This window comes from Sylvia atricapilla, chromosome 8, assembly GCF_009819655.1.
Source record: "Sylvia atricapilla isolate bSylAtr1 chromosome 8, bSylAtr1.pri, whole genome shotgun sequence".
Classification (NCBI taxonomy): Eukaryota; Metazoa; Chordata; class Aves; order Passeriformes; family Sylviidae; genus Sylvia; species Sylvia atricapilla.
This window is the reverse complement of record NC_089147.1, coordinates 13529153-13548386: the sequence shown is the minus strand read 5'-3', so window position 1 is coordinate 13548386 and position 19234 is coordinate 13529153. Positions and strand designations below refer to the sequence as shown.

The 19234-nt window shown below is 40.7% G+C and overlaps 1 protein-coding gene across 3 annotated transcripts in view; it reads right to left on the bottom strand.

Annotated features, from left to right (window-relative positions):
• BTRC (beta-transducin repeat containing E3 ubiquitin protein ligase) overlaps nt 1-19234 on the bottom strand; it is a 115583-nt gene that overhangs the window by 60682 nt on the left and 35667 nt on the right. For all 3 annotated transcript variants that reach the window (XM_066323684.1, XM_066323685.1, XM_066323686.1), the window contains one exon: nt 5726-5803. In XM_066323684.1, coding sequence (XP_066179781.1) covers nt 5726-5803 — 78 coding nt within the window. The remainder of the gene's footprint in view (nt 1-5725; nt 5804-19234) is intronic.

The following is a 19234-nucleotide window of genomic DNA, read 5'->3' as shown; positions in this document are numbered from 1 at the left end:
TAACAGCTACTTGCTGATTTTTAAACCCTTAAATCTTTCATTTTATAAGGCATATCATTAAGGGAAGATGGCAGCCAAGTGATTTTTCTTTCCACTGACAATTTGTGACATTTTTCCAGCAGCGTGCAAGGTGTCGAAAACCTGGCAGCTGTTACCTCCCGGGATGAAGATCCTTTTTTATCCTCCCTTGACAGTTTAACTCAATGGGTCAGCACCTTTAAAGACTGCAAAGTACCACTGAAGTGGATGGAGGCTTGAATTACTGCTCCCTCCCTAATCAATGTAAACCCTCACTGCAGGTGAAACTCTTCATCTATAGAGGTGCATGGGGGAGGAAAATGTAATGCCCTGAGCCAGATGGTTTTCATCTTGTTTTTTAAAGAAGAAAGGAACAAGCTAACAAGGGGACAGCTACTTTTGTTAGCTTCTTGGCCTCTCTCATGGCTTTGGATCCCCAGGGTTCCAGCCACACAAGAGAAAGAATACAGAAAAACATAAACACTTAAAGAAATATAACTAGGGGGCTGGCAACATGCTGCTTTCAAAGAGCTGGGAGCCCTGTTCAGCGCTTTATTTATCACTGCCCACGTTCTTCGGATGGTAAGTGGACATGGACACAAAGGGCAGGGGGGAGCAGACAACACTTGCAATTTACTCAATTACAGAGGAATGCAGCAATGCTGCGGCGGGGTGACAGATTCCTATTAGCACTAATGCTGAAAGAGCCCAGTGGCCTTTCCGCCACAAGGCAGAATTCCCATTGTAACTTCCACTCCAGCACAACCTGCTTTGGCTAGCTTTTAGAACATGCACTAAGTGCCACAAAAGAATGGAAATTTTTTTTTTTTTGTGGTGTTTGAGAATTATGAGAAAAAAAACAAAACCTTAGAAAGACAAAATAATCTTGCAAGTCAACCTAAGGGTGTACCTCTAGCAATTTCAGGGGGCATTTCAATCAGCAACTCCTTATTACCAAAGATGAGGTAACCAGGATAACTTTATAGACTAGGAGTGCCCTGCCTCAGGCCAGCTCTCCAACAGAAAGCAAATCTGAAGTGCAGCATCTTCCCCAAAGAGACAGAGGGACCCGAACGACCCTCTCTTCCTCCACACCATGCAACTTTTCTCATCAGTGAAAAAGAGGGCTTCGATTTTGCGCAGAGAAACACTTTTGCAGGGGAGAAATACACCTGGAGAGGAGCCCTAAGCAGCAGGATGAGGCTGCCAGCTGAAAGTAAGCCACTAACAATTGCTACTTGTTGTTTTCCTTTCCTACCTTCTTCAGCCACTTTCTTCTTCTCACGGTTTTCTTGAGTACTGGCTTTAAACTCTTAAGATCTTACTGTGCCTATTTTAACTTTGAAATAGTGCCCAGGGCATGTTTTAGGTACTACATGTAATTTTAGAAAATTATCTCAAATCTGTAAGAGTGAATCGAGGTAATATTCTGTACCAAAACTGTAAGAAGGAGAATTCTTGAAAACGCTAAGGGGCTTGTCTGAATGGGGTAACAGACAGGGATTTTTTTTCCCCCGGTCTTCCATCTGGAAGCTTGCAGAAAGACAGCAGAGTCCAATGTGAGGTTTGCAGGAGGTACACTGTGGCAGCCTTGCTGCTGCCAGCTTTTCCCCACAAGGCACCTTCGCCCACAGATGAACCACAGCAGCAAAAGGCACTTCATTATTGCTGCACTGAAGAGAAGGGAGGGAGGGTTTTAAACAACCAGCATTGTGCCCGTCTTCTTTAAAAACCAGCGGGGCAATCAAGTTCAGGGCAGCCCCGGACAGCTGCCCTGTGACCTATTCATGTTGACCCCCACTATTCATCACTTTCCTTAAGACTATGAGGGCAAGCTCCCGGGGAGTGACCACCACAATAGACAGATACGAGCCAACAATAATACGGTTCCTGCAAAAAAACCAGATGGCACTGCAATAAATTTACAAATCTGCATTCATGGCTCTGTTAAAAACACCCAGAAGCTAAAAGGCTGGAGGGGCCCCCAGAGAGTTTCCCCTTCCCTGTTTCTAAAGGCTGGCTCTCTCCCCAAGACTATTGAGCTCATGTTCTTCATAAATGAAGGATGGAGACATAGCCCTTAAAATAACAAATGGCTGACCTAATCAATCTAGTGTTTGGGTCTAACACTAAATGATAGGCACTGAAAACTAATTATGTTTTTTGGCAAGGAAGTTGAATTAAAATGGAAACACACAGGTTAAAAATGCACTGAAGCATTTGCGAGTCCCTTTGAAAGGGCAGCACACACACACACTCTCACATGCAGGGCTTGAAACAGGAACCTGATTCAATAACTCATGCATTTATTTTTAAAATGAATCAGATTAGTCCCATGTGTGACCTGCCGGTCCATCTGTATGAGCTGGACTTAATGGGCACTCTTCTCACGCTTACTTCAGTTTGAAGTATGAGAGAGATAAATTTAGTTTAATTTTCAACAGATCAAGCTATCCATTTTCCAAATGGACCATCTGGATCAGCCTATTAAAATTAATTTATAACTTTGCAGTGTGAAAATTCGTTTGTTAGCTTAAATAAAGTTGCCAAAAACTTTTGCCACTTGTCATTGTTTTTTTCTGGTCTGTTTTCATACTATGATTTTCAGTTTATCCCTTCAAATCTAATTTTGTCAGATCAAGCACTCAACAAAAACTGAATGTCTGCATTCATACTCCAAAGTCTGTCATAGTTTAGATCTTTTCACTGTTCCAACTAACAGTGTCAAGTTCATTGCCTTTTTCTGTTTCCCAGTGCTAATCTCCGTATCTCTTCTGCCTTGTTGCCCCCACATGCACCCAACAGTGGCCATGCCTTCTACTTCCAGCAATTCAAGGACACAGTCCCAGCTGTTGAGACTTCTGAAGGCACCCTTCTCCATAAACCATTTTAATGAACAGTAAAATCATATTTCTCTTACTAAGAGTTCCATACCACTGAGCAATGGGCATCTTCAGCCCCTGAACACAACTTCAGGTGCATAAGTAAGCATTACACGTCCTTAACATCTCCATCTTCTGGTATGCCTGATCCACAAACCCACCTGAGAAAACATTATGGCTAAGGGTGCATAACTGCAAACAAGGCAAGGAAAGGAAATGCACCTTTACTTAAACTTGTTAGCAGCTGAACGTGTCAAGACATAATACTTACCCTGAAGTGCTCTGATGCATCTCATTAATTTCCTAAGACTAATCAAAAAGTACTAAATATGAGGATATGTTCACTGGAAAGACCATTTAAATAAACAGACTTCTACCCACATACATTCGATCTTTCTGTGCGTGTAGGTCCATGTTCCCCAGTAATGAAATATTAAGGGAGTCTTATAGAAGGAACAGAAAATATGAAACTGTTCATACAATATTTACCAGGTTAGTATCTTTTCACTAAAATGGAAGGCATTTTTTGTGTAGTACTGCTTTGACAGCATGTGCAGGTCACAGTTTTTTGGTTCTACAAAGTATGGATAGATGTAAGACACAGCAGTCACTCTGCATACCTTCCTATAGGACATCCAGATCTTTCCAGTATTACTCATTGATTGTGAGTATTTAGGCACGTGGCTAAATATGTGTCTGCCTTCTGGAACGAGAGCTGGAAAACTCCCCACTGCTCCTGTCCATTGCTAATAGAGAAGAGGAGCAATCTGAGTTTTAAAAATGCTCAGACAATTTTATTTATGTCTGTGTAAAGAACCAGAATTCCCTCCATAACAGGCAAAAAATCATGGACAACCAGCTCCTACGATCTAGACAAGAGGGCACGTGCTTTAAGACTAACACTACATCTTAAATTTATTTACAAAGACGGTTCTCAACATAAAGACCCCAGAGAGCAGTAGAAGATCCAAGGATTTTGTCCTGCATTTGTCACTGTAAGGACTGGACACAAAGATGGAGACTGATACATCTCAACAGTATTGTGCAACACAGTTAACCATCTTCAATGTAAACAACATCCATTGAATTCTTTCCAATATGAAATCTTGGGACACTATAAGTGGTTTTTCAGCTGTACTTCTGGTATCTACTTGATTATGATGAATTGTGGGCCTGAGGGAAAAAACAGCTTTCCTGTGACACTAAGAATACTTCTTCAGATTGAAATATAACAAAATGGAAACCCAATGCAAGAAATTGTACCTTCCTCATCTGTATTGTAAATATCTATTTCTTCAATCAATAATAATGAGGAAGGACTCCGTGTGATGAGAAAACACACAAAATAAGTAACTCATGAACCTTTTAAATTAACATTTCTTACCATGAATCTTCTTTTGAAGAAGAGTCATATACCTCTTCTTGCTGAACCTGAAGGCTTGCCATGGATAAAACAACTCCAAAATATAACCCCCCCTGATTTTCTGGCATGCTGGGGACCTGTTTCCTATCCTAGGGATACACAGTAGGGACCTAGTAGGTTTGACCTCTTCCTCCAGCTCTTGTTTGTTATCGAATGCCAGAAACAGTTTAAGTTTTATCTAACATATTTAATCAATTCTGCAAGATAATCTTTCTCAGCTATAAATGGTACCTCAGCCATTATGCCAGCATATTGCCTCATGTCCAAAAGACTTACATGGACTGCATCTGTTAGATGGACCTGTCTCAGTCACATGTATGTAGTCCTTCACATGACATCTCCTACCACAAAATCAAACACACCTAAAACAATGCATTATTAAAACACAAAAAAAACCCCCAAATCAACCACGCAAAACCGGCAACTCTGAGCACAAGTGCACTGTATCAAAAAGATACTTCTTCCTTTACTATGGTTCTGACCCACATCTTCTCCTGGAAACAGCTCATGTGGGGCAGGATTGTGCCATCTTACTTCTCTGCCTGAGACTGCTGCTCCTGCGGCCGAGATGCAGAAGGAAATGTAACAATTCCTCAGCTGTTGCAATATGTGGCCTGAGGTATTCACTTAAGTCATATTCACCAATGGTTTCACTCTGATACACCAGGCAGCAACCTCAGGCAGTTAAGGCATGGACATAATTTTGCTTCTGATGCCTGAAGCAGTGGGGAGAAAGACCAAAGTGAAAATGGATCAGAAATCACTAAACCCAACTTAAACTTCCCAGAAAGCACATGCCAGACTCCTTTTGTTGGCCACAAGGATTTAAAAAAAGGAATTATTTTGAATTGGTAAGAAATCTGCTTTACTATATGTATAAAGGACAAAGAAATATTGTTTTATTAGACCATCCTTTCTCCTTTTTACCCATTAGTAATTTATACAAATGTAAAAGAAATAAGAACGGGTAATTTTTCAGGTTATTAACCTGGATATAATCTCCAAGAAAATTTACCTTCAAGGGCAATAAAAAGTTTAATTGTTGTAGAACATTTTGAGAGTCTTGATTTGAGGCAAGGCAAAATATACTACAAACAAGACAGGAACAATTACAGAAGAAAAGGCTGAAGAGGTCTTGATGAACACCAACTGGAGAAAGGTAAAACCAGAGTCACAGTTGACTGAACTATACTGAAGCATACATTTCTTCAGAGTCACTGAACTCCCCTGAAAGCTAAATCTCTGTGTCTGATTTTCCTGGGTACAACGTGACTTGCTCAGACTTCAAAGAAGAAAGGAAAAGATTTCCATGAGCACAAGCCAGACTTCAGCTTCCAGAAGCATTTAAGGATTCAAATAGCTAGAAAGTTTTATCACATTTTTAAAGAGACTGATCACATACCTGTCTAAGTGAATTCTTCTCAGGAATGATCTTCCTAGGAGGCTCATCATTATTACAGTCTTCTCTCTCAGAGGAATTCTGTGAAAGAAAGTAAGCTTTAATTCAGTTCTTATCCCTAATATTACTCTGCGAGGAGAAAAGAAACAGAATATTTTTCCTACGCAGGCTGTAGCATTTTACATATACACATACTGGAGGCTAACTTGTAGTTTTATGCTAAACAGCTTGTTATGGCAGAGGAAGAATTTCTCCTCCTCAACACAACAATGCACCACTGTGCAGGTATCTATTGTAGAAGCCTGTGCTGTAGGGATTTATTCTGAAACTACCAGTAACAGCCACTTCGAAAAGCTGAAATGGTGGCTGAATCAGCACAGCAACACTGGTGCTCCTGAACACCCCAGAATAACCATTTAAAACAGTGGAACCTGTTGGAAACAAGAGGTTGCTAATGGGTGCAACTGTTGTTCTCTGTGCCCCTATGTTTTCAATCTGCCTAACAATTATTAATTTAACTGACTCTGCCTGGTTGCCTAAAATCCTAGTGAAATTATGGTGAAGCTGAATTCTTGTAAAAGAGGTTGTCAGGAAATCCTTCCCAAAAGCCACCAGATATTTCTACGTCATGTATGATAATACAGCTATGTTCTTTTCTCCTGCCCCTGACTCCACATACATGTACAATTTCCAGAAAGACTGATTCTCTAAAATGTAAGCTGCCACCTCCAAAAAAAGTAGATCAGTAAGACAAGAGAAGGTGGACAAGAAACACAAGGGCTTTTCCAGCATGAGTAAAAAACGCAACCAGGAAATTTTGTCCTGCTAATGTAATGATTAAAACCAAGTATTGCTTGGTTTAAAGACAAACTACAGTTGTATCAGGACATGAATAGTCTCTTGCAAATGTCTGGTTAAAAACTGCTGGATGCAGTGGGGAGAATCCTGACCTCACTGCTGAAGTCAGCTACTCAAAGACAGCGTTCCTTCGCACAGGTTCAGCTACTGCACTCGGGGAGAAATGACAGCCAGCTTTGGGGGAATCCCACTCACACATCTAAAGTCAGTTTGATCACCACAGTATTCATTGCCTTAGGCCACATTCCCACACATTCAGCAGTGTGCAACTTAACAGGTTTTAAAGAGATACAGAAAAACTGCCTAGGGAGAGCTCTGCCAGGAAAAGGGTGGTCTTCCAGTTGCTTGCAGACAAGTTCAGGACCGCATCTATTACAGCAGAAGTTTGCATTCTGTACCTGTCCCCCAAATAACCTGTCCTTTGCCAAGCATGGCTCTGCCTGGCTTCTCACAGCGACAGCTTCCAGCCCAGCACCTCAGGAGACAGAAGTGGCATCTGTTGGCAGAGGAGGAGCAGGGCCCTGCGAGCAGCGGCAGCGCAGGGCCAGCAGCAGCACGGCAGAAGCCGTCAGCAGAGCGGAGCGTGTGCCCGCTGCAGTGCTGCGTGATCCGGCAGCCGCACCGGCGCGGCCTCGCTGCTCTGGGCAAGGGGAGCAACGGGACAGCCAGGAGACAGGGCAGGGAGAGAAGCTGTTTGCTGAGAAATGAGAAGGGGTGGAGGGAGAGGAACACAACAATAAAACCCCACCTGGGATGTCATGAACTGGTCAGGAGTAAATCAAGGCTTGCAGACCAACTAGTGATTTAAATTATTTTTTTTTTAAACAAGATCTAGAACTTGTTAAGGCACGACACTTGGGATGCTGTAACCAGGGTTTAATAATAGAAATCAATCCTAAACAGGCCTGATAAATCACTGCAAGAGGGCAGCTTTTAAAAAATTTTGTACGAGGTCACAGTCAGGACCAAGTTATTACATTAAATCCTGCTTTGAAAGAACTGTGATCATAAAAACATATAAGCTAGAATCATATATATACAAAAAGGAAGGTCAGACATTAAAGCTGCTCTTTCTGCTTATGAAGTTTAGTTTAGTAAGTGGTTCATTCAAGTTAGGATTTTAATTTTTGTGCTTTGGGGGGAAAAAAAAAAGGTCAAGAGTGAAAACTATAAGAACCCAAGGTGAGTTACTACAGATTTCCAGGAAATGCATTTTGTTGTGGCTGTAGGGTAAAGGGGTTGTTTAGTACTTCTGGATTAATTTTCAACACCCACGCCCTTCCCCACAGTAAGTGTCAGAACAATTTCCCTTTCCAAATAATCTCTCTTCAACAGTGAAATCTTGCATTCTTCTCGCCTTTCAAAGCTACTAAGGATCCTCCCTCACACAAATATCAAAAAGCAGGAACTGCTGGTGAACTGCTAGCCTCTATTTTGAAATTTCTAGTTACTGCAAAGCATCAAGTTATCTACTTTTTCTTTAAGCTGAGCATCTAATTTTAAGAGCAAGCAGAGGACCATTTTGCATTCATTATCTTTATAGGTGGCAAGGCTAAGAGGTTGGCTGAACAAAGACCAGACAAAGACTGCCAAGTGCATATGGTGGTTCACAGCTTGGCGTCTCACCATTCTACAGCACCAACACAGCAGCTCCGATAGCAGACTATTAAAGAGGAGCGCTGCTCATGCACTTTTGTCGGCAAGTAAGTTACGCTTGGTGAAGACAGAATGACTGGAAAGCATTACACTTAAGAAAAGGCACAGATGTTTATAACTCCCGCTCATTTCTAAGGAAAAGGAAACCTATTAATCCAGGTGGAGGTACAGGACCCCGCATATTTCAGGACTAACTGTAGCTGCATGGAAGTGAATTTCACTTGACAGGGCAACACACAGCCATGGCCAAGGGAAGAGCATAACGTAATCGACTGAAACGGTACATCTATATATTTCTCCTTGCTGAACAAGGTGGGAGGAGGGATAAACATGTGCGAGGTCAGAATAAGGGTTGTCTCAGCAGGACTCCAGTGATGCTCTCGGCCACAGGAGAGGCAGACAAAGGGAGGAGCTGCTCTGAGCACCCTCTCGTGGTTACTGAAATGCACATCCCAGGCACAGACCTGGAAAGAAGCATTTGGTATCCAGACGGTAAGTTGGGTGTACTCACTGGGAATATTAAAGATCTGCAGCAACTGTACTTCATACATAGTAGGGGAACGATGGAATTTTTTAGGGAGAAAGAAGCAAAGAAAACTACTCCTCATGGAAAGCTGAAAAGCCATACAAACTCCCTCCCACCAGGGAAAATTTCTACTTCCCACAGGCAAGCCTTCTTGACTAAAGCTGGGCTGGCTGAAAGTGTTTGTGCTCGCATGCAAGAGTCTCTTCTTTTGAACAAATACGGGCAAGATTAGATGCTGAAGTCTCCAAAGCACTCCCTCTTTCCACAGACAGTAAAATAGTATTTTTTTTTGCCCAAGGTCACACAATGACAGGGGAAGTACTGAGAAGAGAAGTCAGGAAACCCAAGCTCATAGTTCTTGTAACCTTGAAAATTTCTCTTTAACAGGAGATTCCTGCAAAGGGGCTCTGCCTTCCATAGCTCATTTTTCCTAAAATGGCTACTGCCTGTAATGAGATCCTTTTAAATCTGATTTGCATTTAAAACTTCAGCCTGTAATTAACAGAATATAACTCCATGGCAGGTTGTCTTAAAGACCACTACGAAATTATTACTATTTAACTCTCCCCATGAAGCCTCCTCCACCACTAAACACAACACGCTACAATGCATACGAAATCCCCAGACTGAAGCGTTTGACAGGAGATGACATGCAGTATTTTGTGCACACAGCCCAGCAAAACACTGCTGGGAATGAGATATAATACATGGAGAAATGCACTCCCAGGGACTACCAATTGGGCAGAGCTACCTTTAGTACCGCCTCACTTGTGGTGGAAATCAAACCCCTGCCAACTGGGGGAGGCTTTCTTTGATGCTGTTCTGCCCTGCACTAATTATAAAAGAGTACAGACACAGCCTTTTTTCCAAGTGTGTGGAGGTGGGGGTGGGGGAGAAGTGTGTGTCTATGTGAAGAGCACAACTATTTTTTATGCTTTCAAATTCTTAATCCTGTTTGGAGCTGTCAGTGGGGGTTAATGGAAGCCTTGGATAGGAGAATTCCAATCTGGTTGGCAGATGGATAGGTTGGTTATAGCTGCATAACTATGTCTTGCCTGCAGGCACAATTCAGAACACTGTTAAAGCAATATAAAGTCTCTGTCAAGCTGAACCATTTGGATCAGTAGCAAGGAGAAATAATAATAAAAAAGGAGTTCATTTCTGGGCCTTGCGTGTTTATGCTAGTATGCAGAAACTGATTAATTGTCATCGTGTGCTGGTCTGCTATACCTCGGATTTCTACTTCTGGAGTAGATTTTGCATGCTAATATAATCATTCTCCCTCTTGAGACATTAGCAAATAATCAAATGAAAAACAGGATCATAATTTACTGAGATTCGGGCAATTCTCTATGCAAATTTGACTTGTTATTGCTGCTGCCTCGTTAATCTGAATGCCTTTGACAAACTCCTTTGATTTATGAACTCATGACAACTCCAATGTGTATATATTTTGCTAGATTGACATTATCATTAAGAGTGGGTGGACTGAGCTCACATGAATGGCTGATTTTATTCGCTGGTGTCTGCTGCTCAACAGCTGAGCATCTCCTTCTCACAAAGCCCCTGAGCGCCAGGCTCTTCCCATCTACCCATCCATTCATCATCTCGATGTTAATTGGCCCAGGCTTTAAGCAAATTTTCAACACGATTTAAAGGCACGATGACACTGATTACTGACCCTCTGCCATACGGTGCCTATTGATTAACCTGACAGAGATGATGAGCTTGAGGGAAACTAGGTGTGTGTGGACCTCGGGGAAAAAAAATATTATATTGTTTATGCAGGCAAACCACTTGTCTTTATCCCAAAGGCCAGAATTTGTGCTGCACTGGCCCTTAAAACACACTATTGCTTTAAACACCTGCATCCAATACAGAAAATGCTTGCTTGCTTGCTGTGGAAAAATGATTACAAATTTGATGTCATGTGCAGTCTGTATTTTAATCGAGTTCCCTGATAAATAGACCCCCTCAAGCCAATCAAGTCTCGCTCCAGCCATTGCGTGAGTACACATCAGTTTGAACAGAAGCCTGGGCAGGGTGTGCTTTTAGTAGTATCAGCAGATCCAACTGCATGTAGGAAATCTACTTGGGTATTTTAGGTCTCTAAGCAAATAATACAGTGGGAACACAGTGTGCAAACAGTTAGAGTAGAGTAAATGTTCCAAGGGCAAACTGGATGCCAGACATAGCTGTCTCAGTATTTCTGCTGCCACATTAAAATAGATGCTTTAGCAACACCAATGAAATAGTGCATTTTTCCTTTTCCAGTGCAAACTGTTGATATGACCTGACCCTCAAGCTCCTAAGTGCACTGAATGAACACAGTATTTTATGAGAATTTGAAAATAACTGACATCCTTTTTCACGTTCCTGGAAGTGTCCCTGTGCTGCACTTGGTCCTCCTCACCAAGGACAGAAGGGTAGTCTCTCAGTCAAGAGGGAGCCACTGAATAAAGAGGTACATCAGCATTCTGTCTGCAGACTGGTGCTGTATGAAAGTAAAAGGAGGCAGAAGGCCTGTTTAACCCCTGCCCAGCCCTAGGTTAAGTCTGTCAATCAGGGCACACTGTTCTTCTCTCCCAGTTCAAGCCAGCAGCCCGCTAGACATCAGGATGTTCCTCTTGTTTAGAGGGGGAGCATTTGGGAGAAATAGGGTGTTGCTCCAAGATGCTGAGAAGTCAGTTGTCTTGCAGAAAACAGGACAAAGCATCATCACATAAAGGTATGGAGAAATTAGCTGTAATTGCCTAATGCCGATGTTAGCCAGCAAGGACTGAAAAGAGAGAGATATGTGTGGAAATAAGTGCCAGTCTAAGACCAGAGGCACATAGAAGCCTTATGTTCCCTTTCCAATAACCTCTGTAAGTGATAGATGAGTCCAAGCCCATTGTTATCGTTAAGGGACTGTCAGCATCCTCATTTTATAAATACTGTCTGTCAGTTTATAAATATCTCAGCCATTTCAAACAGTGCTAGGATGAATCCTGGCATAGCCAGTGTCAGCCTGAAGCAGTATTACTGTTAAAAAAAAATAAGTGTCTAAGATACACTAAAACATGTAAGGATAGCTTCTCCTTTTTCTCCTATCATGAGGCCCAAAATATTCAAATTCACACTTACTTGGCTAGTCACTACAATATATAAAACCAATCCTTAAGATTGGTAATGTTCTTTTGAGAAGAGCAAGTATGAAAGCCGCAAGTTTGAAGGCAATTCTCTGCTGTTCAGTAGATAAAACAAAAATGACAGCTATAACACACAGGGAGATCCACAGCAATGAAAATGCAGAGATAAGTATCAGACCCCATTCCTCCTTGGCATTTGCTGCTCTGAACATTCACCGAGATTAGATCTTTTAAGAGAACACCATAAATTGCAATGTGTAGGCACAAGGGGGTGACTTCAGCCTGGAATGAAGGCACAGACAAGTTTCCCAGCTCTTACAAGTTTAAAGTTAAGTGGTACTTTTGCAAGGGGTTTTGGCTGAACGGAAGGAGAGGGCAAAGAGAGAATGATGGAAGGAGAGGGCAGATAACCTGCAGCTTGCCTTGTACTGACTGATAATGGAAAAAGAAAAGGAATAAACTAAAAATTCCAGTTCAGTGCCAGTTCAGTGCCTGCTTTACAGACTGGCTTGCACTTGTCCATTTGGTTTATTTTATTTATTATCTTGTTAGCTGCACAGAATCATGGCACTTTTTTTTTTTCCTCCAATACATTTATAAATGCCCCATGATGGAGACTTCACCCCCACCTGGAACATTTACAAGTTGAAATTCATGCCCAAGCAGCTCAGGTACCTACTAGAACTCAAAATCTTAAAACTGAAGCTCTGACAGCAGTGAAAATGGGAAGTACAACACCACACCTCTGACCAGACACACACATGCATGCTCACACAACTCCTAATTTGGTCTGCCTCCATGTTAACAGTGATAATGATAATAAATAAAAGTTTCAACAACCAGGACAAGAGTCTGGTTTTCACATCTGCAGAATGGATCCATCGTGGTTTTATTTTTCATTCAAATCAATAATTAGAAAAGTATAAATTTTCAAAGCAACGAGACTTGATAACAGAATTTTGTAACATAAAGAAAAACTTCTTATGATGTTAATTTACTAATTACTGGTTGGCTATAAAGCATAATTTAATGGTGTGGGAAGTCAGCACTACTAGAACAGTAAATTCAGTTTAACATTAAAATATTAGCATTAAAATACCAAAATCCAGCACAAATAGGAAAGACTTGATGAACAGATGCATTTTGAACAGCAAAAATCTAGTTGTAGCTAAAAAACCCCACCACCACCATCTCCACCCCCTGAAATACAGATGCTGGGAGCAAGTCATTTGGGGGAATTTTAAAAAGCTAGCTTCACTTCATCCATATTTTTCAAGAGCGGGGAAAAAGAATATGGCTAATGAGAACAGGCTTTCCATGTTTCCCAGGAAGCAGCCCTGCTTAACAGTTCTGTTCTGTGAATTTAAGAGAGTCAGCAGTGGCAAATTTGTTTTTAATATTCAAGCTTTCAAGCCTTGCAAGCTAGTTGGCCAATGGCCCTTTCTGTTCCAATGTTTGTTGGTGCCTTATTTACACACACATTACATCCGGAGAGCCTTTGAATATAATTTCACGTGGATTAAGGGAAGAACATTTGCTTCTGCTAATCAGGACATCTGGTTATTTTTGTAACTCACAGACATCTGCATTAGGCAATTCGACTTCCCCATTCCTCATAACAAGGTTAGAGCTTAAGAAGCCTCAAGGACCTACAGTTGAATTTTATTATTTGCATCTCCTCACAGCCGGGTCTGTTTTGGAATTTCCTTTCCTAAATAGCACAAATTGATCAGCACCTTCACAGGTATACACGTTTTTATAGCTAGCACTTTCTATGCATGATTTTATAGCGTACATCTTGTACTCCAAGATTTTATGTAGTTCAAAGCTATCTACATCTTTTTAAAGGCATAGAAAGCACACATTCCCAAAAAAGAGAGGCTGAAAACATCCAATTAACCTTACAACACACATTACAGTATACTTTCAAATATTCAACCAGATCACCTATATAAGACTGGTGTCAGGATTTGTTCTGAATCTTATTATCTCTGTGCTTTGGTTTGCCTCTTCCAACTGACTTACCCTTGTACATCTGCTCCTCACATTGAACAAAGCAATATTCTCCCCTTTCTATTCTTCAGGGCAACATTAGTAATTTCTCCCATCTTTTAATTTCATGTTAAAATTCCTTTGTAACAGTTTCAGCTGGGGTTAAATTTTTCTGCCAGACTGCTGAATAGTGCCACACATACTTCAGGAAGAAGGATTTTGCATGCAACAGAAGCCTTTTAGAGAAGAACTGAATCAATCCAGGCTTGGCTCTCACTTCTTTGTTGCTTTTATTTTGCTACATTCCTTCCACAAAAATTCATTTTCAACACTCATCCCATAGTGCAGAAGTACTAAAGTTTGAAATTATACACTCTTATTCACAGTTCACAGCATTCTTCCCTCCCCTGCTCATGAATTGTAGGCTTTTATCGGTGATTTTGTATGCCGGAATAAGATGTTTTCTTGATTTCTTTCCCCTACATGTAGGGTGGGGGGGAAAGCACAAAGTCAGGTTTTGCAGGCTTGGAATATAAGCCAACATTCAAATACACGTCAAAAACGTATTTCTATTACTAACAAGAGTTAGCAAGAGCAAACGGATCCAGAGAGAGTTTTAAAAAAACTTTTTATTTATTAAAATTCTCTAGATACAGTTTAACTTTCTTTGTACAATATTTATTACACCTTCATCTGCATAGGAGCTGCTCTTAGAAACCAGTTGTAAAAGTGTCTAGTTTTGCTGCAGATTTCATGTCCTTGATGCCCAAAAGATAGGCTGGAAATAAATCCCCATAGACTGTTGTCTACAGAGCAGGTACTTGCTTACTGCAGTGCTGGTGGTGAGGGGGATATCTCCGCCTAGCTCACCCACCTTTGCCAAGTGCTGTGGTATATTTATACAGTAAGTATTGCTTACTGTTACTATGTGGTCATAACATCATCACATACACACCAGAACTAATTTACATTGTATGATCTCACTGTTATTAGAGAGTTCCTCTGCAATGTGTTTGCATCTCCCCAGTTCAGGGGTCATCAGGGTCTTTGATGAAGGCTCCCAAAATCTTCTTCACATCTGAACTTTTCAATTTTGTCTTTGAAGCATGCACGTTTACAGTGTTCCCTGGTCTGTCTGGTCTTAAACGGCCTAAACTCTTTGTTTTGTGGCTAATTGGCTTTGCACTTGCCAATTTTTCATTAGCACTATATATTCCATCTCTAAAGCTATCCACCTGGCAAATTTTTTTTTTCTTCTTTTTTTGTCTAGTCAGCATTAAGCAGCTAGTTAACCATATACTAGCCAATACACTGTATAAGAAGTTATTTATATCAGGTTATAGGTACCAGGTAATACAGATATATAAAAAGCCATTATTTAGGTTATATTGATACCAGGTTATATAGATAAATCAAGTTATATTGATATATTGTAACTCAAGCTATATAATAAGCACCTTTTAACTTTGATTGAAGTTATATAGACATCATGCTTCTTCAAGCATTATTTTCTAACTTTTTTAACTACTTCTCTCAAAGAACCAATGCTGTCTCACTGGACTAACTATAAAACCCCTTCTCCTCTCATCCCTGGTCATCATCTACACTTATTATCTTTTTCCAAAACCTCTCACTCTGAGCTTTCCTGTCTAACAGATAAAATACCTCCACCTGTCATCACACCCCTACCTCAGAGCCTGTAGCATTCTCATTCCCAAACACCTAAATCAACCACACTGTCCTAACCTCTCTGTCCTGTTTTATGCTTTACTTGTTTTTTCTTTCCTATTTTTTATTGCAGGAAAGGGGAAAATGAGATACAAAACAAAGGCATGAAGCACAAGTTTCCTGTCCAAAGTAAAGATGACAGCATAGAGGAACAAAACTTGTTAACTTTTTAGACACAGTTTCTGCCTTAGAGCAGCTCACTTGTTAAGAAATGACTATTCAGTGATCTCACTGCAGTGTCAGACTGATGGGAATTCACAGCACACTGTCTATACCACCCAGATCTTTGTCTTAGACAGTGTGAGCCAGGTAACCTTACTGTGGCCAACACTACTTGGTTCTTAACCTGGAACAGGTTCAAAGTACCTACAGAGTCATCATGGAGCACTTTGGATGACACAGCTCCACCTCCCCAATGTGCCTCACAGTAGTAATTAGTCCACACAGTCAGGCTTCAGTGCTTTTTCCAGCTTCCAAAGCTACATTTATTACTAGAAGCATCAATCACACCACTGGACTATGAGGCAAATTTAGTTAGCTTCTAATACAGGGTGTGTTTACCTCCATACAGTGCTGTTGAAAAACCTCATTGCTGAAAAAAAAGTGTGATCGTTCAATCACATTAAGAAAAAAAAATCTTCTAATAAAAGAATCAAAAGTTACAGATTAGGCACTGCACATTATAATGCTTGGCTAGCAAGCACTGCAGCCTTTTAACAGCCACCCAAGAAACAAACCCTTGGGTTCTCCTGATTTGGCTAGAGCAAATTTAAATGCGGCAACACAGCAGCCCCTCCTGCAGCATTTAAATTTAACAGCTCACTACTAGGTTCTACCATTATAAAATAATTCCAACTCTAAACCACCATTTTCTTGAACTAGAACAAGGAGTTACAAAGTATTATTTTAAATTTCATTGTGCTGGGTAAGGGGAGTTGGACATGCTTTGGAGACTGTCAAATAGGGTGAGTAGCCAAGCAACCAAAGAAGGAAAGATAAAGATAGGTTCTCACCTTCAGATACCTTGAGGCTGGCAAACATTTTGTTCCTTTAGGAAATTACACAGCTCTAGACCACCACCTATTTTAGTCTCAGTAGTTGCAGCTTTTTTTCTACAACATGAATGGCCTTATTAAACCTACAGCATATCTGTTTTATTTAACTTCTTGGTGGAAAGGGGCCAGGAAAACAAAATGTACTTAAATGCTGGATTTTTTTTCCAGGCTGAATGCCTTTCATCCAGTAAGACATTCAAAGCAGTGACCCAGCAAATGGATTGAAAAAGCAATCTTCCGTCTCAGTGCCACATTATCATTCCTATTCAGTATTCTCGGTGAGATATCTCAATCAGCTGGATGTGTGTGTAAGTGACAGCGCAGCCCATTGCTGGGTTAATTAAACATTTGACTTTAACACCCTCCCCATCATTAAGCAAATAAAAACAGATAATTCAAACTGCACTTCATCCACGGGGTACACAACATACATGTCAAAATTAAGAGAGTCCAAGGCCCTCGGGGAGTTCTACTCGGGGAGGTAATCAGTTTAAATCTTATCTGGTTTATCAATTATTCTATTGATTAAAGCAGGGTGATTATACAAAACTCCCTCTTGCCACATGGGATACATGTAAGCAGAGGAGGACAACACACAGAGGCTCAAAAACGATTTAAAGAAAATACAGACAGATGAATAACAGTCTATTAGTACATGCCAGTAATCCATAGATGGAAAAGCTGATACTTCTAAGCAAGTGAATTAAGTCCTTCCAAATTAGTGACAATGCTTTTATTTCATCTGCTTAAAGATCAGATCTGTATGTTGAAAGGACCACATTTCTTCATTTTAAACGAGTAATTTTTTGCCTGAAATGTTTTACTAATACAGTCCCAGAACATAGCAAAGACACCAAACACCAGAAATTCCAGACTTTTAAAAGGCATCATACTTATCTATCAGTGACTCTAAAACGTGGATAGAAAGGGCATTCTCTGTATTTTCACTCTCCCACATACATACATGGCATAGCCAAAAGTATAATGTTATATTTTAACAATTTAAGTGTGACAGATCAGATGAAAAAAGAAAGTGCTGTGGAGTCGTGGAGTTTTGGGTTTTTTCTGCTTTTGCAACCCCACAAAATGAGATATTAGCAACTGTGGGAGCTGCCACTGCCACATACTCCTCATTTTCAACCAGTTCACACAAAAAAATCCCGCCACAGTGGTCCTTATCACAACTCTCTTGCATACAGCCACACTACTCAAAGCAATTCCAGTTACTTCTCATTTTTTGTTTCCAGGTGAAGACCTCTTTCTTTTCAGATATCTGTTTGTGTCCTGAGTTTATGGTCACAGTCCCACCTCCACGATCTTCCAATAATATTATGTTTCAAGGTTCATCTTATCCTAAACTGGACTGTACAAGACCTTACCCTACCTGTACAAAACAGGAACCTTTTAAAAACAAAATACTGGAATTTATTTCCTAAAGTTCCCTCAAAGCAATAATGAGCAGCAAAAGAAAGCTCAGCTTTAAACCAGGGGTTTTTATTTTTTTCCTATAATGTCTCCTACTATCTGCTTCATAGTGGTCATACTGGTAGCACAAATGAGTCTTCTAATCACATCTCACCTCTTAACCAGGACACAGGGTATGAACCACTGCAGTCAAAACACCGACAAGCCAGAGAGCCCCAACACCTCACCAGCCAGTGCTGTTGGCATTGCAGTCACAGGAATTTTAAGCAACAAGGACAGCTAAAAAGCAGGCCTGAGGTGTGTTCTTGCCCTTCACCTCCAAGAGGGGAGTATGTGCTGCTCCACACTGGCATTGTGTGTGTGTCCAACCATACTTCAGCCTCTTCTCTGTAGATCCCTTTTCTTCTTTGGAAGCAAACTAGAAGCCTGCATTAGCATGCTGTATTTTGCTCTCACCACTAGAAATACTGAGGGTGCTATTTGTAATTGTATTCTTTTAAGAGGTTTGTTCTCTGCAGCTGTTTTCTGCTTGCAGTGTATTTTGTGTAATCAGCACATCATCATAAATACATTGGCTGTTCCCCCGAGGGAAGCTGTCACTGTTTAATTTACAGAACAACCTGGCCAATGTGAATTCTAACACTACAGCACTATGGCAAGAAGTTACCACACTCGGAAAAACAGGTTTCTATGAATTTTTATATCAAGAGCTGGTCCCAGGACAATTTAGCTTCTAGAAATAGATTGATTTTAAAAGCACTCTCTACACTGGATGGAATAGATTCTTTCCCATTTACAGCCTCTTAAGGCAGCACCAAATTCACTCACACTATTTTAAAGGTGACAATCTCACCACCACCATCTCCACTTCTGAGTTTTACCAAAAGAAGGCACTGGACATAAGTGTTTTATCCTAGACACCAATTCTGTGTGTGTGTTTGGGTTTTTTTAATGAACAACCACCACAACATCAACGTGTTAAGTTTGTCTTCATTTGCACAAGGGAATGTACTGTGTTGCAAGGTCAAATGTTATTACCTACATCAAAGGGTTGCTGCACAGTTTATTACTCTGAAGATGTAATAGAAGAGCAAGGTATTCCTGAAAGAGTAGAAGCGTATGCAGCTTTATTGGCTGAATG